Here is a 27,314-nt window from a genome sequence, read left to right as displayed (position 1 = left end):
TATTTATATATATATATATATATATAGGTAACCAATAATTATAAAAGAAATAAAGGGATAAATAAAAACAAACAAAAATAAAATAAAGTAATTTAAAAAAATCATATAAAACACAAAACATGCCAGGGGTTAATATAAATAAATAAATAATAGTAACTTAAGTAAAAACATTAAAATGGGCACACAAATTCACCATTTTACTAGTCTTTTTGTTTTTTTTAGGAAGATATTGTCTTATAAACTGTAGTTCCATTTATTTATTGAAAACATTAAAATGAGATTTAACTCTCTCAAATTTGCATTTATGAATGTAAAACTTTGCGACAATGATAATGAGATTAATTAGAAAATATTCTCTTTCATATATTGTGTTGAAATTTAAAAAAAAGAGTACATTTTCCACATACTGCAATATTGTCTGTATAACTCTGGAGTTCTGCTTCTTCAGTACTTTACATTTAATTCCTTTTTTTTTTTACTACATTTCAGGGGGAAATATTGTACTTTTTAATTCACTACATTTATTTGACATCCTAAATTACGATTAATTAATATTTTTTAAAAAAACAAAGTGTAGGAGATAAATGAAACAGTAAAACTAAAGCAGCAGGGATAAGTCAGTCGTGTAAAGTACGATTTCATATTTCTTATTTTACTTTTTTACTCAAATTAAGATTTTGCATACAAAATACAAGCAATGCATTTAACCTTTTTGGCTTGTGACTCCTTACAAAAGAGTTAATAAAAGTCTTTTTCAGATGTCTGTGAGCAGTTACACAAGAGAGTGATTATATATGACTTGTAGAGTTTATATGAACTGTAATACAAATTCATACAAAACTCTGCTACAAACAGCAGAAATCCACCCAAACAACAGATGATATAACAAAAGTAAATGTTATTGCTTAGAAGAGGAACAATCATGTCACAGGAACTTTTACTGAAAGTTGATTTATGGAGTTTAATACCAACATTTTTCCCCTTTAAATTACATCAATCACAATGTAACCTGTGATTAAAATAAAGAGTAAAGTATCTGGATGCATGGTAATAAAACACCTCAAACTACATCATTTAAAAACTGGAGACACTTTACATTTTAAATGTGTTTTTATACAAAGAACTGTTTACGGCCACTGAGTTTCATCAGCTGAAGTAGTAGTAAAGGATTTTATTAATCTGATAAATCACTTCAGTCACACTTAAATCACATCAGTCAACTCATACAATGAAGGAAAAAAGTAAAGTTCATTTAATGTGTCTCTTTCTTACTGTAAAAGCAGCCTCATCAACATTCAGAAAGAGACTATAAAGTAGTTTGAAGCTGTCTGTTTCAGTAAATAACGCTAATATTACCAATAATACTACGCCCGTCTGTGATGCAACGTAGTAACGTAACGTAGTAATCTGCCAGTGAATAAAATGCTGTCAAGAATGACAACTCTTACTACGAGGAAGAAGGTAATATTAAAGGGCCAGTGTGTAGCGTTTAGGGGGATCTATTGGCAGAAAATAATATTAATAAGTATGTTTTCTTTAGTGTTTAATCACCTGATAATAAGAATTTTGTTTTCGTTACCTGAGAATGAGCCGTTTGTATGTACATAGGGAGTGGCAAAGAGTAGAGAAGTAAAGAGGCGAAACTCCTGTGTTTCTCTGACAACAGCTGCTGCCGCCATTTTGGACTGAAAACTCTTATTATATTTAGAATATCTTATTGTTCAACACAGAATATGAAAATAGAATAGAAATCATTTTGTTTTACTTTTCACTTTGTAGGCGGATGTTTTACTGGCGTCCGGTAGTCGCTTTCAGTCCAAAATGGCGGAAGCGTAGCTCTGCTGCTGGGCGCTGACGTTGCAAAACGAGTTACTGACTTTAACTTTCTTTGGGACGGAGGAGGTCCTCTCTCCACGGAGTCCGCCATGTTTCTACAGTCCAGAACGGACAAACCAAACTCTTTTCCTGCTTGGGCCGGAGTGGATAACATTACTCGCCGCTCTCTCTCTCTCTGGCTTCACCACTCACTTCCCACGTACACACACACACACACAGTCTACGCACCGGCTCTGCTCCAGATGACCGACGCTACTCTTACAACAACTGGCTCTAGAGAGGGAAATTCACGTTTTCGCGCGTCGACCACTGTAGCTTTACAACATGCTTGGCACACGGGAGAGGCTTCACATCACCTCACCTCACCTCACCGCTAGATACCGCTAGATACCGCCACATCCTACACACTGGACCTTTAAGTAATATTAACCCTGTCCTGTCTGAATGGGGCTTAAGACTTGCTGTACGTCAGTTCTTCAGTCTCAGTTGTACTTTCAGCCTGAACTGAACACATTCGAAAGTACAACTGAGACGTAAGTGTTTGACGAATGGAAGTTTTGACTGATTGGTGAGAATAGAAGAAAGTCATTAGATATCCATCTAATAGTTTCAGACAAACCCTGGTCTGAACTGATGTGTTTTAAAGGGAGAGCATAGAGGTCGCTGTGTTTTCTGATGAATTAAAACATTCAACAGACGTCTGGTTCTGTGTTTAACAGCGTCCCCTGAAGGCACCGCGGTTCCCAGCTGTTTCCGTCTGCAGGCTTCTTCTTCTTCTTCTTCTTCTTTATGGTCCTTTTCTCCAAACCTCCTCTCCAGAAATGAAGGTGGCTTTGACGTTGAGGGCGTCATCGAGCAGAACAAGGTCTGCGAACACAAACACAATGAATGTTTCTGTCTGCAGACACGGCGGTGTCTTTTTTAATGCAGTAAATCCTGACCTGCGTCTGATCCGTAGTCCAGGTTTCCCTTCTTGTGTCCGATGCCCAGAAGTTGAGCAGGATGGAGCGAGGCGGCCTCCAGAGCTTCCTCTACGCTGCAGCCTGTTAGAAGAGAATGGTGGAGTAGTTAGTGGAGGTTGAACAGATAAAAATGTGTGATTATTCGTGATTAACTATGGACAATCATGCAATTAATTGTGATTACATATTTGAATTGATTGACAGCCCCAGTAACACGTTTTTATATAAATTGTAAAACCAAGGAACCAAATCGCACCTGAAGCGTGTTTAAAGTGCCGTACACACATGTCCATCGTGGCGATGCTGCCGCAGAGCGTCTTAGTGCCTAAAAGACAGAGAGAATTAAAAACACAGATGAATCAATTATAAGTCTATAAAGTCAATAAGACCTGAATCAGACTGAAAAACAGCAGAGTTCAGATACCAGATGTTTTATTTACATGTGAAATAGTTTTGTTTCCATTCAGTGGATGTTCCCATAGTGTTGCATGATGGGAGAATACTGTTGAACTTGAATGTTGAATTCGTTTTCAGTCCAGAAAAGCGTCAGTGACCCTCGATCATTATTGAACCACAACGAGTCAACTGGGCTCTAAATATTGAGTTAGTTCCTCTGCAGTCGACTGTGTATGTCAATGTCAGGGGTCAGCAGCCTTTACTATCAAAAGAGACATTTTAGGCAAAAAGAAATGCAGCGAGGGCCAAAGTACAAATGTACTACGGAATATTAGGGCCACATTGAGAGAGAAAACATCTGAGATTTACAGAATAAAGTCTTAATATTACGAGAATAAAGTCGTACCATAGACCTACAACAATGATTAATAAAAATGAGAATGCAAACAAAGAACAGTTATTCATTTCCTTTTTTAAACATCCACAGGGGGCCTCTGGAGAGGAGCTGAAGAGACGCAGGTTGCTGACCTCTGGTTTATGTGTTACAGATGTGTTACAGATGTGTTACCAACATACACACATGTGTGTATATTTGTGTTACGTCTATAAATCCATCATAATTAAATATAAAATGTGTTGATATATGTTAAAGAGGAACTTGAGACCTGCCACGTAGGCGTGGAGACCCTGGATCTCAATGACCTGCTGGCCCAGAGTGTGACGACCTTCAGGGAGACCCATCGCTGCGATGGCGTCCGTCACCAACACCAAACCTGAGGGGGCAAACAGGAAGTGACATCAAGACTTTGGCACCTGAGACATACAGTAGGTGAATCGATTGTTTTTTCCACCCCTAATGGATGTTTTAACACCGGCGGCGGGCGACATGACGCCGTGCAGAAACAGCCAACAGTAGTTCAGACAGAGAATGAGGTGAAGAGAGCAGCACTCGTCCCACTGACCTGACGGGTGAGCTCGATGAGCGATCCGGAGGGCGGCCGGGTTGGTGTGGATCCCGTCAGCGATCATGCCGTAGTAGACCGTCCTGCCTGCAGGAACCTGGTCGCTGGTCAGCAGACCCACGATACCAGGGTCCCGATGGTGGAACTGGATCACAGCAAAGACAGAAGAAGATGCTGGAAGTCAATCAAACCTTCAGGAGGCCGCAGAGGACAGATGATGTACGGGCACATCCTTTACTGCAGGAGATGTACTAATACCACACTGTAAAATACCCCGGTACAGTAAAAGTAGTGTGGGACTCACAGGCAGCATGGCGTTAAAGAGGTGAGTGATGAAGGAGGCTCCGTGGTGAACGGCCTCCTCAGCCTGGGACAGGTTGGCCACTGAGTGACCTACAGGAGGAAAACAGTAACAAGCAGAAGGATCCATTAATGAGAGTCAATAAATACAGCTAACAGAAGTGTGTGATCGGGGCCCGTTCTGGACGCGACGGAGTAAATGACGCTCACCTAAGGACACAGTGATGCCCCTCTTGCAGAGCTCCCTCACCACCGATTGGCTGCCGGCCAGCTCGGGCGCCAGCGTCACCATGGCGACATTGTCCAGGCTGCCGTAGACCTCCATCAGGTCCTCGATCCCTCGGGACTGGAAGGTCAGAAGAAACTGCTGCGGGTGAGCTCCTTTCTTCTCCTCGCTGATGAACGGACCCTCCAGATGAAAACCTGCAGACAGGAAATATACATTATACAGATATTATGTATAGATAGATAGATAGATAGATAGATTGATAAGCAGATAGATAGATCGTATCCTTTAACATGAAGCAACCAGTAATATATAAATACAGGAATAACCTACACATGCATGATTTTGAAACAGAGCATACTGACACCTTTAGAGTCGACTCATATTCAACCAATCACTGGTATTAAGAGGCTTTGGCGGAGCAACAGAACATCGCTGACATCTTACCGAGAACTCCCGCTCCGTGCTCTCCTCCATCGTGAACTTTGACCTGAGGCACAACCTGAAACACACATGTTGATCGTGTAAGATGTTAAAACACCAACGAGGGACCTTTATAACCGTAGTAAGGTAGACAACACTCGTACACTTGAACACTTGTTGTCCTTACCTTGTGGTAGACAGCAGGAGGAGAGGTGACCAGCGTGGGACAGAAGGACGTCACGCCGTGCTGCAGGATATTTTTGGCCACAAAAGAAACTCCACTTACGACGTCATCGGAGGCCTGAGAGAAGTCGATGCCGTATCCTCCTATAGGGAGAGGATGGATAACTGAGGACATGTTCTATAGGATCAATGTATCCTCCTATAGGCAGAGGACAGATAACTGAGGACATGTTCTATAGGATCAATGTATCCTCCTATAGGGAGAGGACGGATAACTGAGGACATGTTCTATAGGATCAATGTATCCTCCTATAGGCAGAGGACAGATAACTGAGGACATGTTCTATAGGATCAATGTATCTTCCTATAGGGAGAGGACGGATAACTGAGGACATGTTCTATAGGATTAATGTATCCTCCTATAGGGAGAGGACGGATAACTGAGGACATGTTCTATAGGATCAATGTATCCTCCTATAGGCAGAGGACAGATAACTGAGGACATGTTCTATAGGATCAATGTATCCTCCTATAGGGAGAGGACGGATAACTGAGGACATGTTCTATAGGATTAATGTATCCTCCTATAGGGAGAGGACGGATAACTGAGGACATGTTCTATAGGATCAATGTATCCTCCTATAGGGAGAGGATGGATAACTGAGGACATGTTCTATAGGATCAATGTATCCTCCTATAGGGAGAGGATGGATAACTGAGGACATGTTCTATAGGATCAATGTATCCTCCTATAGGCAGAGGACAGATAACTGAGGACATGTTCTATAGGATCAATGTATCCTCCTATAGGGAGAGGACGGATAACTGAGGACATGTTCTATAGGATCAATGTATCCTCCTATAGGCAGAGGACAGATAACTGAGGACATGTTCTATAGGATCAATGTATCCTCCTATAGGGAGAGGATGGATAACTGAGGACATGTTCTATAGGATCAATGTATCCTCCTATAGGCAGAGGACAGATAACTGAGGACATGTTCTATAGGATCAATGTATCCTCCTATAGGGAGAGGACGGATAACTGAGGACATGTTCTATAGGATCAATGTATCCTCCTATAGGCAGAGGACAGATAACTGAGGACATGTTCTATAGGATCAATGTATCTTCCTATAGGGAGAGGACGGATAACTGAGGACATGTTCTATAGGATTAATGTATCCTCCTATAGGGAGAGGACGGATAACTGAGGACATGTTCTATAGGATCAATGTATCCTCCTATAGGCAGAGGACAGATAACTGAGGACATGTTCTATAGGATCAATGTATCCTCCTATAGGGAGAGGACGGATAACTGAGGACATGTTCTATAGGATTAATGTATCCTCCTATAGGGAGAGGACGGATAACTGAGGACATGTTCTATAGGATCAATGTATCCTCCTATAGGGAGAGGATGGATAACTGAGGACATGTTCTATAGGATCAATGTATCCTCCTATAGGGAGAGGATGGATAACTGAGGACATGTTCTATAGGATCAATGTATCCTCCTATAGGGAGAGGACAGATAACTGAGGACATGTTCTATAGGATCAATGTATCCTCCTATAGGGAGAGGACAGATAACTGAGGAATACATTTTACTGCACCATGCATACTTTTTTAATTTAACAATTTAACAAGACTGATTGATTAATTGAGAATAAAATTGGCAGATGTATCGGAATACAAAATGATTGTTAGTTGCAGTCATTCATTAATTTATTGATTAATTGACTTGTCTCAGCTCAAAGCTTCTGAAACACCCTGAAGGCAGCACGACGTGATGTGTGTGTGTGTGTGTGTGCGTGTGTGCGTGTGTGTGTGTGTGTGTTACCATTGATCTGAACGTCTATAAAGCCTGGGGCGATGATGCTGCCTTCACAGTCCACACGCTTGTCAGCGTAACCCTGCTCATCAAAGAACAGCTTCTCTGGATCTAAAATCCTCCCGTCACGCACCCACAGGTCCTCTCTGCGCACACGCACACACACACACGCACACATCAATGGTGGAATGTAACTAAGTACATTTACTCAAGTGTTGTACTTTTACTTAAAGTATATTTTACTGCATAATGCATACTTTCACTTTAAGTTCTTAAAGTATATTTTACTGCATAATGCATACTTTCACTTGAACTACATTTAACTGATAATACTTTTACTACAGTAAGGTTTTGAATGCAGGACTATTACTTGTAGTGGAGTATTTCCCCAGTGTGGTATTAGTACTTTTACTGCGGAAAAGGACCTGAATACTGTGTGTGTGTGTGTGTGTGTGTGTGTGTGTGTGTGTGTGTGTGTGTGTGTGTGTGTGTGTGTGTCGTACCTCTGCAGCTGGTGGTCTCTCAGTATTCTGCAGTTGATGAACTGAGCGATGGGAGCGTCAGACACCGACTTGTTGGACGGCATGTTTTATGTCTCAGAGACAAACTCCGTCCGTTCGGCTTCAGGAGACTGAAAGACACAGCAGAATAAATCAAACAGCTCTTCTTTGTTACACTAACAGTAACATCCCATAAACTAACTCTGAATGATTTCTGCCCTAAAGGGACACCAGAGGGAAACTTAGTGGATGCTCTGCTGTGACTTCAGGACATGACCTGAATCCTGGATTTAACCCTTTAATCCCAATCCTGACTCCAACTCTGAACCGGTTTTACAGGTTTTACTCTCACCCCCCTGCTCCATGAATAATAATAAACTCATCCTAAACTTCTGTAGACATATCAACTTGTTTGGCTTTTGATGACCACCAGCTGAAAGCCGTGTCTGGTGTACTTTGCTTTTTATTCCCCCTGCTACCATGGTCACTGTATACTGTATATGGTGATGCACCAGTATTAAATGATATCTTATCAGTGGAGGTGCAGCAGCTGACTTTGACCCCTGATCTTCTTTATGCGTTATAAGAATGTGTGATGTTGCAATGAGAGAAAAATAAATCTACATTTTACTGTTGTCTTTCATACTCTGCACACGTATATTATTACCTGCGTGACCATGATGCATTGCTGCAGATTAAACTAGCCAACAGGATATAAAGGAGTTAAAATGCAACGTACACATTAATGCAGCAGTAATATTAATCCAGAAACATCAGCTAGATAACAGGAAAACACTGATTACTGACACAGCAGTAATTTTACTATAAGTGCTTTAACTACATTTAACTGATAATACTTTTACGGGTGACTACTGTAACTACATTTAGATGATAATACTTACACACTTTTACTTTAAGTACATTTTACAATACAATGCAAACTTTTAATTTAAGTACTTTAAGTACATTTTACTGCACAATGCAAACTTTTATTTAAAGTATTTTAAGTACATTTTACTGCACAATGCATACTTTTATTTGAAGCACTTTAAGTACATTTTACTGCACAATGCAAACTTTTATTTAAAGTATTTTAAGTACATTTTACTGCACAATGCATACTTTTAATTGAAGTACTTAAAGTACTTCAAATAAAAGTATGCATTGTGCAGTAAAATGTACTTAAAGTAAAAGTATGCATTGTATAGTAAAATGTACTTAAAGTACATTTTACTGCACAATGCATACTTTTAATTTAAGTACTTTAAGTACATTTTACTATACAATGCATACTTTTACTTTAAGTACTTTAAGTACATTTTACTATACAATGCATACTTTTACTTTAAGTATATTTTACTGCATTTAATGCTTTATTGAATGTGTGATGAGAAAAATAAATCTACTTTACTGTCTCTCATACTCTACACATGTATATTATTATTCTACTATTCCGTCTTTGGGAAACTGTTACTCTGCTCTGTTCTCTGAGTGAAAACGCCCAACGCCAGACTCCATTCAGAAAACAGTAAGTTTAAGGTTTGTTGATCTCTGACCTGCTTTGCAGACCTTCAGAGAGACGCAGGTTAGTAGTTTGAGGTTTGGCAGAATCCAGTTGTCAACTCGGCGAACACTAAATCCACAATACAACACTTAATCCAGTTCAATGTTTAACTTCTTCAGCCGTCACCAGGTCGCTCGTCTTCTCCCAGAGAAACAGACAAACAGCAATAAGCCTCATGAAACTACAGCTGTTTCTAACAGAGTTCATCGTTCATTCCGTGTTTCCATCCAGATGTTTTTCCATCAGCAGGTGAGACAAGATGAGCAAACTGTTACTGAACTCTGATCTGTAGTGTTGCTAAGCGTTTTCAGCCCAGCCTGTCTGATAGAAACAGAAACAGGGGAAACGGATGTCATGTGACCGCTGGTCAGCTGATCAAAACAGTAAAATGTCTCCCGTGACTGATATCTGATATATATATATATTAAAAAAAATATATATATTTATATATATATATATATATATATTTAAAAAATAATATATATATATATATAAAAATATTAAAAATATATATATATATAAAATATTAAAAATATATATATATTTATATATGTATATATATTTAAAAAATATTAATATATATATATATTTATATATAACCTATATTTTTTATTTCAAAATGACAGTATACGGTGACTGAATTGTACACTGAATTTCTTTTCTTTATTTGATCATATGTATGTGTTTTGGTATGTGTATATACTGCGTGTGCGTGTATGTATGTATATATGTATACAGTATATATATATGTATATATAAATAGATTTTATTTAATTTTATTATTATTATTTTTTTTTTTACTTGTGTATATTCTTTTACTTATTTATCTATTTTTTTGGTATATAATATGTTTTTCCTGTATCTATACTGGCTTATTTTATATTAATATTAGGTTTGTTAAGTTTCTTTTTACCGAGAATGTTATTACTGGGGACGTTTGTGAATGTTTGTTCTGTTGTTTCAAAAATAATAAAAAAAAACAATAAATATAATATTGAAAAAAAAAAATGACAGTATCCATAGTAACAGCAGAAAACATTAAAATAATTTACATACAGAAGAAGCATAGCGAAAACATAAACAAAGAGCTGTGACAAACATTAAAGGACAACAGAAATGAAACAAAATCAACATCAAATAAAAAAATAAAAAAGAGACCACGCGAGAGCATGACAATAATTTCACTTAAAAACATTAAAGATATTTCATACATTCATTGTTTTGTCTGGATTTCCTATCTTTAGTTATTTGGATCCCAAGATATGTGACAGAGTTTCTCACAGGAATATTAGAGATTGAGGTCACCATGCTTTCTTCCACTGGTAATAGTTATCTGATATATATATATATATATATATATATATGTATGTATACATACATATATATATATATACGTATATATATACATATATATATGCAGGAAAACGCACCGGACAGACCACAGAAACAGGAGATCTATCCCAACCTCCTCTGAATCTCTGACAGAGCAACGGCCTGCAGAGATGGCAGGTCTGCAGCCAACCACTCAGGGTCAAGCTCCGAAGGTCAACCGTAAAAAGAGCTCGTTGAAGACTAGACCTGAGGATAGGACACATAAGAACCTCTCAGAGGCTCCAGCTTCTGAGGATCAGACCTCAAGTTGGTGGACCATCGGTGCTGGCGTTCTACGCAATGTAGGTAGGTGTGCTGTCGCCATCGTGGGACTAGTGGCCTATACATACATCTTAACTGCATAGTGTCACCTCGAGCGATATGAGGTGTAGCACTGTCGTCACCTCGTGCGATATGAGGTGTAGCACTGTCGTCACCTCGTGCGATATTAGGTGTAGAGTTTGCCTGTTCTCTCCGTGTCAACGGGGGTTTTCCTCCAGGTGTTCTGGTTTCCTCCGGCTGTCCAAAAACATGCATCATGACCTCTCACCTAACGTGAGCTGTGAAGGCTCATATTGAGTGAGAGGTATTCAGAAAACACATTCTGAAAAATATAAAAAATAAAAAATAAAATAAAATAAAAAAAAAATAATAATTTTGAAGGGGAACTGAATCTGTAAAATTAAATAAGAATTAAATAAGGAAAACTGAGTATCATATTTGTGAGAAATTCTCATCATATAACGACTTTTTTTCTGGTAAACTTCTGACTTCATTTTGTGTTCACCTTGTCATTACTGTGAAGTTGTTGAAGTTGTTCTTCCTGTGCTGATGCTTCCTATAATATCTTCTACATGTTGCGTCCTCACACAGCGTTTGTCTGTCAAAGGCTTCAGCAGTTCTGCCCTGCATTATCCATCGGCTCTGTGAAGACCCAAACTAACTATGTGATTATTTGTGCATGTTGAAGTCCATGAATTTCTGTTCAAATTTAAAAAAGATGCCATTGACGAGTGTAAAGCAAAACAGTGTAAACATCCAGAGAAGTCTTGAATCTGTTAATACAGGGTTCTCAACCTTTTGTAACTCGAGGCACACTTCCGATTGTTCAAAAATGTCCACCTTCCCAAATAAATGACAAACTGGGCTATAAATATGTGTGATGCCACCGCTTCCCCTCACCCTTCACTGCCTGGCATTAGGAATCTAACGTTTTTATATACTGCTCCTATTTTTATACTTCCTTCTATTTAAATGGTTCATATTTTGTTACACTTTGTTTAGCTCTTTTTTACTGTGTTAGCTGATGCATCTTGCTCTTTGCACTATCCCCTTAGCTGCTGTACACTGCACATTTACCCACTGCGGGACTAATAAAGGAATATCTGATCTTATCTTATTCAGGGTTGTATTTCCTCACCACACTTTTACTGGTTTCAAAAATTGCTTGATTTTGTGTCACTGCTTCTGTGACATACATGTCTGTAAAGGGGAGACTCGTGGGTACCCATAGAACCCATTTTCATTCGCATATCTGGAGGTCAGAGGTCAAGGGGACCCATTGAAAATGGCCATGACAGTTTTTCCTGTTTGGAAAGGAAAGTTTGAAGCATTATTTAGCCTCTTTCCCGACAAGTTAGCATGACATGGTTGGTACCGATGGATTCATCAGGTTTGCAGTTTCATATGATGCCAGTATCTTCACTGTAGCTTTAAACGTGAGCCCGCTACAACCTCTGAAATACAGAATAGCAGTTAATTTAACCATTTGGCAGCACCTTCGCAGCCCACTAGGTGGCTCTCTGAGGCCCACCAGTGGTTGAGAATAGCCGTCTTGAATACAACCATTATTCTCACAAACAATACTTTGACAAGTTAGGCAATATAGATCAATAAAAAACATGAATTAATCAATAACTGAGTTTTACTAAAAAAGCACTTTATTAATCAAGCAGGTTTTCTCTTTTTCAGAATGGAATGATATGAAAGATCTTAAGTTTGAGAGTCCGTCTCCTTTGGAGATGAAAAAATTGAAGGCAAAAATGAATAAAAGCAGACATTTTTTTTAAAAACTCAAAATGAGTTGAAAGTGCTCAGTCCCGGCCCAGCTCTGTTGCGGACGCGTGGGAAAGAAGGCCTGGCTCAGACTGCTCCGGGTCTGGGGCTAAAAGCCAAACTGCAGACCAGGTTTACATTTCTTGCCAAATCATCATTGGCAACACATCAGGAGGGCGCTGCTTTTAAAAAAAATAAAATAAAATAATGCGCCAACCATTCTACAGTAGAGAGAGAAACTTCAGCAGCATCCTCAACTCTCCGTTTACTCAACAATACAATGCATGTTGTTCCTTCCTATCACGGTGAACAGGTGGAGCAAAGCTGGATTGGAGAAGGAGTGTCGGGGCAAAGTGGTCAGCACAGGCAGTCCTCGAAGATCATCGTCGATGTGTGGAGTGGTTCAACGCGGTCGTCGTTGCTATAGCTTGATGGTGCCGGTCGGCAGGCTACTATTACACAGTCTGTAGTAGCGGAGGTCGTTCACCAGCCGCTGCACGCTTTGAGTGAACGAAGGCAAGTCCTGGAGAGAAAAAAAAATTGGTATCGGTGCATGCATACAAGCTGTGATTTCAATATAATTCAGATAAGTGGGAAGAAAAGAAATGGCGTTCTTATCTTACCCGTTCAAGCTTGAAGTTGCGTGCGAGAACAGCTCGCTGGCCGGAGTCCACACCTTGGCAGCCGTTGAGGAACTCTGGCATGAAGGCCGAGTAGAAGGCATCGAAGTCGACCGAGGCCATGTTGTAAATGGCGAGGGTGATTTCCTCCTGAAGAAGGTCGTGACTCTTGTGGAGAAGGACCTGCAGCAGCACGTTGATGAAGTGGAAGAGCATCGAGGTCCGGAAAAGCTTCTGAGGAACAATAAAAAAAAACAAAGCTGTGACAAATGGAGTCTATACGTGGGTTATGAGCACTCGCTGTAGGGGACACATGTCTTCATTACATGTGAGTCCTTTCACTGCTGCTTTAATTACAGGGGACACATTTGTTTTTTCTTTTTTATGTTTGTACGTTATACCTGAAACATCTTATCCACCTTATTCCTAGCCCCCATGATGCCTTGGGTGAATTATGGGCGCAACTTCCGGCGCGTCGTGTCACTGAACTGGAACCGGCGTTTTCAACGGTAACCGTAAAACATGTGTGAACACCACCTGTTACAGCTCAGACGGGATAATATGATCATAGCTCTGCCTTCTACGACGGAGGGACGGGAGGACGACCTGAAGACGTGGCCTCACATAACCTGCACTAGCATATTTAGCTACGTTATTGATTCCATTGCGATGAACAATCTGAAAAGCTCGGAGGCAGATGAGTATTTTCACAGTGACAAGGTTTAGTTTTTTTCTACACACAGATAACCGTACTGTAACTATTTTTAGTGCCATAAACTGCCTTACATTTTATACTGTATAGAAAACAGTCAAAATAACTGTCTGTCATTAAACCGATGCTACAATGCTGCGTCCTTTCCGCCGATCACTGAATAAATACTTCCAGGTCGTGCATAAAATGTATGTGTGGCATCTTCAGTTCCCCCTCTTTCATTCCTGACCAAGCAAGACACCTTCAGTCAGTTTGCAGCTTGAGAGGGGAGACCACTAGAGCAGCCAAAATGTACTTTTCGACCTCATTTATGCTTCTCACAGTACTGTAGTCTGTATGAAATAATTATGATGCAATCCCACGTTGTTAAATATATTACCCTTTGTTGAATAAATGCTTTGAAATGAGCATTTTTAACATCAATGGTGCGCACTGACTGCTTGGCGCTGCAGCAGCAACTCTGTCAACGCAGACGCTGTTTGCACGTAATCCTGCGCCCAATGTTGATGTTACAGCAGTGTTCTTTAATAAAAGGTCAATAAAGTTAACGTTTATTACGTCAATTGAATATTTTGACATTTAAAATGTTCATTAATCGCCGTTGAAATCATGTTATGCGCTCTGTGCTGAACACAGTTAAGCTTAACGATCTTCCTACACAGGTGGAGGCTGTCTGATGGAGATTCAGCCGGAGAATGAGCACACAAACACGCTCGTCTGGCTCTTAACAACAGAGGAGTGCTGCCTGGCGTGGCGCTACTGAACACCGTGCCAGATAGTTAGTTAAATATCTGTTCAAAATAAAGCAAGATTTGGTCAAATGAAGGTGAATTACTCTTCAAAAGAAGGTGGTTAGCCGCTATGGTTAGCCAAGGGGACTAACTGGCTTACTGCTACTCTCCCGCTACTTCACCGGAAGTTATGCCCGTAATCATTTCTTTACAGTAACGCCCTCGATGAATAAGGTGGATAGATTAAACCTTATCGTAACGTACCTCCTACTTCAGTAATCATGATAAATAACTAGACTTTATTTGTCAAAGAGAGAGATGCAAAGGCCAAAATAAAAGTGACAACTTTTACATCTAACAAGTTTTACTGCTAACAAGTGTCACGTAAATGTAAAACCTCATAGTAGCAAAAACAAAGTGTAGAAGTGATCAGATAATAACTGAAAGGTTTCCCCTTTCCTCCGCTCCATGACACGCTGACACCTCTAAAAACAAAAGCTACCAACAGAAAAGCTCAACTCACTCTGTGGTACAACTTGTGCTTGCTGTTGAGTGACTCCAGATAGGCGAGATTCTGCTTGAAGATGTGGATGTCAGGCTGCAGGAAAGACTGTCCAAAAGCCTGTAGAAGACACGTCAGCACAAGAAGTACAGATCGATTTAACAATAGCATTATCCATTAGCATTATCCCAGCTCATTTTATAATTTGATATGAACTTTTGTTCTCCTGAAGACACAGAAACACAAACAAATATCTAAGTTTAAATGTTATTGTTCTATTAAAAAGGTATGATGATATATGGAAAACAACACCGTAAGGTTACAACTCAGGACAGATGGATTCTTAACTAAGTGGTCCCCAATAACTTCAATTTAATTGATGTGAACTAAATGAATATGTAAAAACTTTATATTTTTTATTCTTCTTTTAATTTTTGTTGGTATTTATTAATTTTAATTTTTTCCTTGTGATTTATTATCACCATTTACTTTGATTCTCTTTGTCTTATTTTATTTATTTTTTCCCCATTTATTTTTTATTTATTATTATTCCTACTCTATTTTTTATTCTTTTATTTATATTTTCTAACTTTATCTCTCATTTTTATGTTATTTATTTATTTTTTCACTTAAGTTTTTATTTATTATTATTCCTATTCTATTTTTTTATTTCTATTTTCTAACTTTATCTCTTTATTTTTATTTTATTCGTTAATTATTTATTTATTTATTATTATTCCTATTCTATTTTTATTATTCTTCTATTTCTATTTTCTAACTTTATCTCTCCATTTTTATTTTATTTATTTTTTCCCCTATTTATATTCTGTTTATTATTATTCCCATTCTATTTTTTTATTCTTTTATTTAAATTTTCTTACTTTATCTCTCATTTTTATTTTATTTTATTTATTTTTTCCCCTATTTATTTTTTATTTATTATTACTCCTATTCCATTTATTTATTCTTTTATTTCTATTTTCTAACTTTATCTCTCATTTTTATTTATTTATTTTTCCCCCTATTTATTTATTATTATTCCTATTCTTTTTTTTTTTTAATTCTTTTATTACTATTTTCTAACTTTGTCTCTCATTTTCATTTTTTTTTTTAACTTATTTATCTATTTATTTATTATTTTTCAATTCCTTTTCTATATTTATCTTCTCTTCTCTCCTAATATAAGTATAAACAAACATGTTATTTTGCCTCCCTGTACATTTATGTATTATTTGGGCCTATGGATGATAAATATTATTCATCCCTACTTAATGGAACAATGTTTGGACATTGAGGGGATGCCGAAGCTCACGGACTGCCTCCTAAGGACACTTATGACCCTGTTGTGTCTTAAAAGGAAATAAAAAGAAGATAAACACCCCCCCCCCCCCCCCCAAAAAACCACATGCATACACTCACCTGCATTGCAGCTGTGAACTGGGCCTCATTCTCCATGGTATCTTCAGCAGCTCCTCTTTGGACACTTGTTAAGACTGACGTTTTAAAGAAGTACCTCCAGTTTTGGTGAAGTATTTGGTAAAGCAACTCAAACATCTCTGCCTTGACATCTGGGGAAGACCGCTATCACAGACAAGAGAATGAACGACCATCTGTTACCCACGAAATTTGATGAATGCCAAAGACAAAACCGTAGCATGAGAAATGATATCAAATTATATCATTAACAAGTACCTTTTACACAGCTTTGTACAGCTATATTTTCTGTTGTACACATGCAAATAAGTGGGGGCGGAGAATTAATAAAAATTCTGCTTTTGATTTCGATGGTCGAGATTGGAATCAAAACCGTGATACCCCTAATTAGTTTAACAACAAGTGACACCACATCATTTTAGGTGCTGGCAGGCTAATTAATCCAGGAGCAAACTCAATCAAACTCCAGGTGAACACCAACTGACCTCTGCCACAACCGGGTAGACCTGCTCCATGCACAGAGAAAGGATGTTGGGTAGGAAGGGCTTGAAAGCTTGACCGGGCTCTTGCACCACCACCTGCAGGATTTTCAGGAACTTCTGGACCACTCGACACCCTGCGCTGCCCTCTTCCAAAATACTGACTGCCAGCTGTTCCCTGCAGCACACACGAGAGACATCACATGAATTAGTGTTCATAAAGATACCAGCATTTTCAGTGTTCGCCCCCACGCCATTTAAACCTTTATCCATCTAGATAGTAGGGGTGGGAAAAAAAGAAACATTCACCTATGTATCGCAATTTCTAAATAGATGTTTTAATGCCAGAATCGAAATATCTGCTTCATCTGAGTCTATCTGGAGGTAGAAGGAAGTTACCACTTTTATTGTGGTAGTCTGAGTAACGTGACGTCATATCTGTTCTGCTTCAGTCAACCAAAACAAACCTCAGAGAGTGTAAAACGTTGGAGGGTCAGCGTGGATACGACCTGCACCCTCACATGTTAAATCCAGCGTGGTAAACACTACACATCCAGTAAAGGATGGAAACACTTTGGGTTTCACACATTGACAGGACAAGCAGAGCTACACAGAGCAGAGCTAAAGCTGCATGCTAACTTCTAAAAGGCCAAAATGTGTCAAAAAATAACATCTTAAAAAAAGCAGAAAAAATGCCAAAGTATGTCCAAAATAATACGTCCGCTTTTCAAAATAAGGTGTTAACAAAGGGAACTGTATATACAAAATACATCTATGGAAACAAGATTGATGGATTATATTTACCAGAAATATAAAACATAACATGTCCATTATACATTAAAAAGAGAATACCACTAATCTGTGAGGGAAATGTCTTTATTCTTTGATTTAAGGGTTGCTGGATAATAAATGTAATCAATAATTCCTGACAATGATCCTGATATATTTGACTTCAGGACGTCTCTGACTACATACAACTTTTCTTTTACATCAACTTTTTCCCTTCACGGTCTAGTGTTAAAAAAGTAAACAAAAAAATCGCAATAAATTGCAATACTTAAAAATCACAATACATATCGAATCGGCACCCAAGTATCGCGATAGTATCGTCTCAGGAGATAGGTGAATGGTCCCAGCCCTACTAGACGGGGTGTAATACTACTGTGACTACGACTTGTGAAAGTAGCTATTGTTTGTTTTACCTGGTGAACATGCTGAGGAAAGTGTGGATGATCTGTCCTGTGAAAGCAACGCCCATCTGGACCCGCAACGCCTGAAACAGCGTCAAGAAGAAGGCCAACATCTCATCCGTCACATCTGAAAGAGAGAAGTTTAACATTAACGAAGCTGGCCAGATAACCTTTAGTGACAAAGTCTGTTGAAGTCTTCAGGGATTCATTTTATTATTACTTATTTTGATTATTACTGCAGCTATCAATTATTCTATGCAAACACAGTATGGTTTTGAACTGAATTTGGGACTCGCCATCTCCGATCAAACGGTCAAACTAGGCAGAGCTGATCAAATAATGAATCAATATTCTGTTACTGTAATGTCTATTTCTCTCCTCACATGTTCTCAGAAACATCTCGTAGTGTACTGTTTAGCTGTAAAATGAGAAAGTTTGTGACCCGTTTGTGACCCTGCAGCCATGTTGAGATCAAGTTGAAGGAAATACCAAGCACCGCCCACCAGCCAGAGCACAGCCAATAGGAACACTCTCTCTCTCTCTCTCTGAAATGACCTGTGATTGGTCAAAGTCTCCTGTCACGAGCTAGATGTTTTAAAGCCTGAAAACAGAGCCAAGAGGAGGAGCAGAAGTCTAGTTATCTCTCCTTGAATTACAACATGCTGAAAGGTTGTTATGGATTTTTCCCCCCAAAGATGCTAAAAACCTTGTGCCTACTGAAGCTTTAAGAGAACTAAGCTGATGTTTGCACACTAATGTTTTTTTTGGTACGCTATTTGACACAAACTAGCTGCATCTATAAACTAGAATGGCACTCGGAGAGCGCAGACCTCCGCCAAGGTGCTCGAGTACGATTGCCCCCCCCCCCTCTGCGTTCAGCTTGCAGCATCATCCACATGTATTTTTGTTTATGTTAAGATCAGCTGTACGTAGCGGAGCATCGTAAACACAGGCTCACCTAAACCGTCGTCGTTACGCTTTCCAACAATCACCAAGTGTGCTTTGGTTGAACTCAACTCTAATTTCACAGAGTTTAAATGTGAAAAAACACAGAATCTACAGTTGTTCCTCCCTCCCCGCTCTCTCTCTGAAAGAAAGAGGCGGGGTCAAGCGTCATCAACGCGCCATCAGTTACACTGCACGTGTTACACCCAGAGGTCTTAAAGTGGCAGTAGGCAGTATATTTTTGGCATCATTGGGCAAAATTCCATAATAACCTTTCAGCATATTGCAATTCAAGTGTTCTGAGAGATAACTAGACTTCTGCTCCTCCTCATGGCTCTGTTTTCAGGCTTTAGAACATCTAAACCGAGATGGGAGACTTTGACCAATCACAGGTCATTTCAGAGAGAGAGAGAGTGTTCCTATTGACTGTGCTCCGGTCATGTGACCAGAACTTGGCGTTCCTTCACCAGATTTCACAATGGCGGCGGCATCACTACAAGATGATTCTGAGAACATTTGAGGAGAGATCTGGTCTACTGTTACATGTAATGCTATCATCATGCATGTAATGTTATCATCATGCATGTACTACTAGGAGGCGGTGAAACATCTCGTGTTTGCCGAGCACACTGGGATAGCCTGGGAGACACTGACCTGGCTGTTGAATGAACACTGGGAAAAGGCTGAGGGACACTTGGACCGACTCCTGAAGACTCTGGTAACAGATCTGACGTGATTTGGTGGACTCCCCGGAGATGCTGTACACTATGTCTCTGAGCACGGGCAGGGTCTGCTGTATCACTGCTTTCACTGGTGAGAGGAGAAACAAAGATGGTCAGGGAACACGATTAGAGCAGAAAAAGGACTGTCAGTACTATTTAAGAGTAACAAAGAAATACTGACTGTTGTTCAGATCGGATTGCCGCGGAGTGACGTTCATCGTCCCTCTTATTCCCTTGTATTCTCGAGTGAGTGCTGCCAGCAGGCTGGCGTGGTTGCTGGAGCGTGTTTGCCATTGCTGCTCGCTCTCTGGTGAATTCGGCCACGGGAGCAGCAGCATGTTGGACAAAGCCCTACACACCAACATGTGAGCCTGCGTGCACACACACACACACACACATACCCAAACATACACAATGAGAGTAATTACTTCATGTATTGAGGACATTTTAAGAAATTCAAACTAAAAGAAATAAACAGTCATGCATCTTTTAAACTCTGAAAGTCCTATAAAGACTTTTCTACTTCTCAACACAATAAATAAAGAAATAAATCCAGTAAACAACTGACCCTTCGCTAAGGTCTTTATTTAGTGCTAACGCTAGTTAATGATGTGCTAACAGCGTACTCTGCTAACGTTAGCTCCACAGGGTTTTAACGTGGAAACGTAACGTTTTAGAAACGTATATCTCCTTCCAACCTCTCCGGGTAACGACTATACACAACGTTTAACGTTTAACCTTCAGAGACCGCAATCTCGACTGACTGACTTTACTGTCTTTCAGAGGCTCGAGCAGGTTACGTTTTAGGGCAACAATGAAGATACTGATATCATATGAAACTAAATAAGGAATTAAAGGAATCATTGGTACCGACTATGTCATGGTAGCATATCGGGAAGGAGGTCAAATAACGCGCCAAACTTGCGCTAAATTTTAGCGAGCAAAAACTCTCATGTCCATTTTCAAAGGGGTCCCTTGACCTGTGACCTCCAGATATGTGAATGAAAATGGGTTCTGTGGGTACCCACGAGTCTCCCCTTTACAGACTATACTATTACTATTATTACTGAAAATAATACGCAAGACAGGCATATTGTTTGTTTTCATGAACGGCCGAATGATGCGTCGTTTTAAAAGTTGCGGGTGCAAGGAACTGTAGGATGTTATTATCTCCTCTACTTTGGTAAAGGATGCTCCAGTGTATCCTCTGCTAAAGGAGATAATAAAGGAAGCATTGAAGCACCTTTCCTTAACATTCAGAGGATTCAAACAGCTCTTATCATGGCTGCTACTGAGACACTTCCGGGTCATTTCACTCCGTTAGGAACCTTCCTAAAGAGAAAAAGACTATTCGACCGCAGCCTCAGACCGGACAACGCCATGGCAGCGACCTGTCAATCACAAGGTAGCCATGCCCTAAAGCATTCCCTGCTTTATGGTCTATCTGACTCTAAATGGGACCATAATTTACTAAATGAACATCATGCTGTATTGAAGAAGACTTGAAACTAGAGATTGAGACCATAAACTCATGTTTACAATGTTTACTGAGGTAATAAATCAAAAGAGAAGTAGACTGATAAATGTAGATATGAGAAAATGTCTCATAGACTTCTATAGAACCAGAGGAGTCGCCCCCTGCTGGCTGGTAGAGAGAATGACAGTTTAAGGCTCTTCCACACTGGCTTCACTTGTTTTTGGCGCTTTGTCGTACCGTATCATATGCAAAACAAAATGCAACAAACTGTTACCTCTTGGGGAAGTCTGCGGGTCTGATTCTCCGCAGTAATGAGGTTGAAGATGTTCCGAACAGCCGGCAAAGTGACCAAGAACACAGGCCGCACTGTAGACGTTATGGAAACCATCAGATGGCATGCTGAGAGCAGCAACTTTTCAGGTACCTTGGAAAAAAAGACAGAACAAAAGTGTTGAAAGAAGAACCATTTGCTAACAACACTCTCCACGCCGTTTCTCTTTTCTTTATCTAAGCCCAACCCTCAACATCTTCTTCCCCCACTTTTCAAAACTATTGGCTTGCATTTGTTTAATGTCACACAGTAGGTGGAAAGTAGCTTTAAAAATAATGCAGCACTATCACAGCTCATTACTCAGTTATGTACAAGATGTGAATGAATGATTGAAATCGCACCATTTTATCATTAGAACACTCAAGCAAAGGGAATATTACAGTTTTTCTCGTTCGGTTAAAGCGATTGAGAGAAACTGTAACCAAAAAGGAGCAGATAAATAAAGCGGGAAATAAACACAAGAAGAAGCTCCTGTGAACACGAGCTAAAGGTTCTAGCGTTGGTTAATATTTCCCATATCATACTTCCTCCTTAATGAACCACAGTTTCTACATGAAACCAACATTTGTTTTCTTAGATCAAGTATCCATAAACTGCACTTGACCTAATTTAAATGTCTTCCATTGATCCAACTAACAGATTCTGCATAATAAATCCTATTTAAACGTGAGTATGAGGCGAGCTACCTTTGTTGTGATGAGTGGGCTACTGGCATCTATTGATGATGTGATGAGGTTCAGGAACTGGCTCGTGTTTTGACTGTGGACCTCGCTGTAGAACTGTGCAAGCCAATGAGAGTAGGCTTGCAAAGCAGCGAGGGCCTGTGCATGTCTGTAATAAACAACACAACACACACACACACGTTAAAACATGACGACACGATGAACTCCATAAAACATACTTGTGCTTCTTCTTTACACAGCTTCATTTACAATGTTCCTTGCAATGTGTTCAGCATATTTATGGTAGTATTAATTGTGTTTTTAATGAATTTCTATGAAGCATAATATTAAAGCCCCCCACCCCCCAAAGACAGTTTTACTTCCTGTTCTTTGGTTAATGTTCTTTCTCAAACCGAAAATGGGGTTGTGGTTAATAGTCAGACGTAATTCATCACCATGGCAACCAGATTTCATCGTTTTTTTCAACCTAGTTTTGATGAATTTACTGTTCAAGAATTATGTCAACAACACCGACTCTCTCTCACTAGCTCTGTTCTTCACCATCTGGCTGCTGCACCGCCACCGAGGAGCCGCACCGCAGCACGCCGCCCAGAGCGCTCCGGAGGACGGATAGACATAGACAGATAGGTTACCGTCGTCTGAAATGCAGTTTCAGGACATTTTTGGAGGTTCAACGTCCACCAGCACCGGCTGCTCTCTCCTCAGCTCCCAGCACCGACACCTACACCGCACCGGGCTGCACTGAGATTCGTTTATTTCTCTAACGGAACTTTTCTCTGGTTCTCTTTCGGGCTGAAACTTGTGCGCTCCCCTGTTAGAGGCCCACAAACCTCCGGTATCGGCTGCTTTCCATTAATTTATCTACAGCAGGAGGAGACGGTAAAGAATAGAGCGAGGGAGAGAGACAGTCGGTGTGTTGTGTTAATTCTGCCGGTGGGATTTTGTGTAATTCACCGCGTTGATTTCACCCGTTCACCGTACACACAAACACCATGGTGGAAATTAACACACTAAACTATAAATAAAATGAAAACCCTGTTAGCTAATGCATCAAGTTGGGATAACTAACTAGACAGATAAACAGATTTATCAGTTTGCTGCTCAGAATCAAACCTGCAGCGTGGAGGATGACCTTTGACCTGCAGCTTCTACTATAGTCATACATAATATTCACATTTTACACACAACCTTCTTTTTTTAACTTTGAGCACACAATTTGCTAATCAACTTAGTCAGGAAATGACTCACATAAATATAAAATATCATAGAAATATAGAATATAGAAACTGGAAGAGGGGGCTTTAAAATGAAATAAAGGTTGTTGGTCTGGAGTCAATACGGTCAATTCAATTTCTGTAGCTTCAATATGAAACCAGTAGGTCATGATGGCTGTGAACGGGAGGTAACTTCACTAACGTTGTGCTAACAGCCAGGTCTGCTATTCAGTGGCTTTTGTTAATGCTGGGAAATGCGGCTGTTGAACGGAAACACTGGGTTCCCCTATTACTTTGTCAGTGACGCTGCACAGAGCATTAGATAACAGAACAGTGTTGTCTTGTTATTTGTGATCTTGTGTTCTTAACAGTGTGACATCCATGTTATAAGGGGCTGTTTTTTTTTGCTTACAGCATGTGATACTACTCACACGTCAATGAGGTCTGGCTTAAGCACAGAAGGCACAGCGGTCTCCAGGTCGTAAAGGCTGGTCTGAGAGCCGTAGCAAGTCACTTCAACCAACCTGGAAAAACAAACACGTGGTGATCATTTGCTCTTTGAATGGAACAACACTCACACAGAAAAACAACCACCACCACTTATTATTTGTAAATGCATACATCTGAGTATAGTGTGACAAACACTGAATACATTTTAACACTATACAATTTAAAGGTCCGCTGGTATCTAGCGGTGAGTAGATTTGCCCCGGTAGTCAGTGTTACATGTCGTTTTGCTTTTTTTACAGAACTAAATCCCATTTAGTTCATTTTGGTGTATCAGCGCTGTGTTATCAATAGATAGTCGGACGACGGACGCTTCAAGCTGACAGTGAATGCATCTTAAGGAGGCTCAGCTCAGAGTAGCAGGACTCAGATTTCACACACTGGACGAGAGAGAGTTGACAGACCGAGAGATGGCGGAGGATTTGGTGTCGAAGCGAAAAGCAAACACGCCTATTTGGTAATATTTAGGGCCCGAGCACCGACAACGTCAGGCCAGCTTAAAATAAATCACATTTTCGAGGGCTTCAACATGCTCTAAAAGTTGTTAAACTTTGCACACTTATCAGACGCGGTAAAAAATGTGTTGTTTTAAGAGTCTCAGGCTGGGGTGTTGCAAAACGACTCGCTAGTGCCCCCTAACAAAAACGGAAAAATAAAGCCCCTCGATCAGGTTACATGTATGAAATTTGGCAGACAGATGTAACATGTGGAGACGCACAAAAAAGCCTTTTGGAGGTATGGCCAAAACTCAACAGGAAGTCGGCCATTTTTAATTCAATTTGACATTTTTGCCTAATTTTTAGCGTTTTATAGGTCGTGTACTTTAACGAACTCCTCCTACAGATTTAATCAGATCGACTTGAAATTTGGTCAGGACCATCTAAAGACCTTGAGGATGAAAAATTATTAAAATCCTGAGTTTTTATCAAATGACCTTGCCATGGCGTGGCGGCCACGCAGAGTCGCAGACTCTTTTTGCAGTCATCGTTGCACTCAGCTGAGTTCCGGTTTCATCGTGCCTGGCCGCGTCCATCAGCGTCCCGCCTGTACCCCCCGACGTGCGAGACGGTTTGAGGGCCCGTTCATCGCTGCTTGCAGCTTTAATTCAGATTTAATCCCAATGCTATAAGGGAACCATAATGTTAATGAGGTAATCACCGTGAGGAGGACGGAGCGGTCACAGCCGGTGTGCGCGGCGCCTTGGTGCCAGGTGGATCTCTGCCCCGCAGCAAAAGCTGGACCGGAGAGGCCAGACACACCGCCGTCCGACGTTAAAGATCAGAGTCAGCGCTCTGCACATATTGACCGTCATCTTTTCTTGTAAAATGTCCGGTGTAATCGGTAACACCAGTGTTAAAATACTAATAAAATAATGTTGAAATATAAATTCATGATGTATGCACAAGAAGAGTATTAGAGCACTGACCTCTCCACCACGGCCAGGGCGTCATTGAAACGTGCAGCAAACACTTCCCCGATGAAATGCTCAGCCAAGCGTCCGACGGCCTGAAGCAGAGAGCTGAGGTCCCTGAGAGAACAGTGAAGTCGACGGCAGTCGTTCTCTGCACTGATATTAAGCCTCCGACCTGTAACAAACACACCACGACGGGTCATCGTAACATTTTACTATATTGAATTAGCATCGCCCAACGTGAATGTACCTTCAAAAAAACAAATGCTTACTTGTGCCAGTGGTGACAATAAACTGCTGCAAACCCAGGTATACATCCAAATTATCTTGGAGGACTGGAAACTTGAGAGAAAAAGGAGGAATAAGGAGGAGGCTGCCACGGACTGAGATATAACACCATACATTTGTTGACATGTAATAATAAAATCCATAGCCATGTGTAAATAATTTGAATATTCTTATTTTTGTTACTTGTTAATGTGTACAATATACAAACACATAACATGCACAATACAGAATTGAACTTAAAGAAAAAAACACAATGTCATAACGTCAGGACGTAGTCTATTTGGAGATACCGGTTCCAAACAGGAACCAATTTATGGAAACATATTCAACAGAATAAAATTTTCAATATTATGAAGAATTAAGATTCACTACGGAGGACCACAAGAGTCACGTAAATAGTAATAAAGCATTTAATTGATTAATAACTAATTACACAATAAAAAATAGCCATTAATAAATCTGTTTACAAATTGATTTATTAATCTATGAATAAATAGACTAAATTACAAAGTAATTATTTGACATTTTAATGGGCAATAAAAATAATTTAAAAAATAATTTACAAATAATAAATATTAATCCATCAATAAATAGTTCAAATTAAAAAGGGATTTACAAAAACACCATAAAACAGTCAATAAGTACATCATTTAAAAATACATTAATTCATTCATAAATAAAAAAATAAATAAATAAATAAAGGAATTTAAAATTCTATTTATTTGAAAAGAGTAATAAATAATTGGATTCACAAGTTGAATTAAGAATACGGGTTTTAATCAGGCATTTAAAAAGGCAACTTCTTTTCCCATTTGCATTTATACTTTATGAATTAATTAATGTATTTTTTAAATGATGTACTTATTGACTGTTTTATGGTGTTTTCTGAATCCATTTTTAATTTGAACTATTTATTGGTGATTCATATTTGATTTGTAAATTATTTTTATAATTCTTCATTTTATTTCCCATTAAAAAGTCAAATAATGAATTACTTTGTAATTTAGTCCATTCATTCATAGATTAAAAAATACATTTGTAAGCAGATTTATTAATGCCTATTTTTATTGTACAATTAGTTATTAATTATTAAAGGCTTTATTGCTATTTACATGCCTCTTATGGTCCTCCGTATCACTAGATAAAGCATTTTACTTAACACTGCTACTTAATACTCCAGTGAAGTCCACTTAAAGATGCCAAAAGCTGTCAAGGTTGACACCGTCAACGATCTCTTACCAAAGTAGAGAATGCATGGGATGGGAGCAGCTCCATCACCTTGGCAACCACCTCCAGACTCTGACGCAGGTACCTTTGCCACTCGGTCTGTTGCTATAGTTACCAAACGAAAAGAGAACATCCAGACGTTGAGGTGAAGATACAGGCCTTTGTAATGTGCGCCTGTCTTAAAAGGGGCTTTTATTAGAGACTCACAGGATAAACAGTATTAACTG

General features: G+C 39.4%; 2 protein-coding genes and 1 long non-coding RNA gene across 3 annotated transcripts in view; 1 reads left to right on the top strand and 2 right to left on the bottom strand.

Moving 5' to 3' along the window:
* Window positions 1-589: 589 nt before the first annotated feature.
* Window positions 590-9,555, bottom strand: amdhd2 (amidohydrolase domain containing 2). Its single transcript, XM_037792969.1, has 12 exons — window positions 9,181-9,555; window positions 7,628-7,755; window positions 7,134-7,270; window positions 5,293-5,432; window positions 5,130-5,184; window positions 4,667-4,879; window positions 4,461-4,549; window positions 4,157-4,301; window positions 3,860-3,967; window positions 3,055-3,123; window positions 2,778-2,879; window positions 590-2,703 (listed from the first exon to the last, which is right to left on the bottom strand). The coding sequence occupies exons 2-12, from the start codon at window positions 7,708-7,710 to the stop codon at window positions 2,624-2,626; spliced, it is 1,221 nt and encodes a 406-aa protein (XP_037648897.1). The 5' UTR covers window positions 7,711-7,755; window positions 9,181-9,555; the 3' UTR covers window positions 590-2,623.
* A 2,922-nt stretch (window positions 9,556-12,477) lies between these two features.
* The window catches only part of xpo6 (exportin 6), a 29,164-nt gene continuing 14,327 nt past the window's right edge, over window positions 12,478-27,314 (bottom strand). Inside the window, exons 11-24 of the mRNA XM_037792933.1 lie at window positions 27,100-27,192; window positions 25,845-25,914; window positions 25,588-25,747; window positions 24,086-24,178; window positions 22,444-22,588; window positions 21,701-21,850; window positions 20,131-20,320; window positions 19,882-20,037; window positions 18,295-18,409; window positions 17,099-17,270; window positions 16,599-16,760; window positions 15,201-15,299; window positions 13,238-13,468; window positions 12,478-13,137 (exon numbers count right to left, since the gene is read on the bottom strand). Of these exons, the coding sequence (XP_037648861.1) occupies window positions 13,036-13,137; window positions 13,238-13,468; window positions 15,201-15,299; window positions 16,599-16,760; window positions 17,099-17,270; window positions 18,295-18,409; window positions 19,882-20,037; window positions 20,131-20,320; window positions 21,701-21,850; window positions 22,444-22,588; window positions 24,086-24,178; window positions 25,588-25,747; window positions 25,845-25,914; window positions 27,100-27,192 (1,938 nt within the window). The 3' untranslated portion in view covers window positions 12,478-13,035. The remainder of the gene's footprint in view (window positions 13,138-13,237; window positions 13,469-15,200; window positions 15,300-16,598; window positions 16,761-17,098; window positions 17,271-18,294; window positions 18,410-19,881; window positions 20,038-20,130; window positions 20,321-21,700; window positions 21,851-22,443; window positions 22,589-24,085; window positions 24,179-25,587; window positions 25,748-25,844; window positions 25,915-27,099; window positions 27,193-27,314) is intronic.
* LOC119502176 lies at window positions 22,791-26,247 on the top strand. Its single transcript, XR_005210017.1, has 3 exons — window positions 22,791-22,926; window positions 23,525-23,532; window positions 26,237-26,247. It is a non-coding gene; the product is annotated as an uncharacterized LOC119502176 (long non-coding RNA).

This window comes from Sebastes umbrosus, chromosome 14 (genome assembly GCF_015220745.1).
Source record: "Sebastes umbrosus isolate fSebUmb1 chromosome 14, fSebUmb1.pri, whole genome shotgun sequence".
Classification (NCBI taxonomy): Eukaryota; Metazoa; Chordata; class Actinopteri; order Perciformes; family Sebastidae; genus Sebastes; species Sebastes umbrosus.
This window is presented reverse-complemented; position numbering and strand designations above follow the sequence as displayed.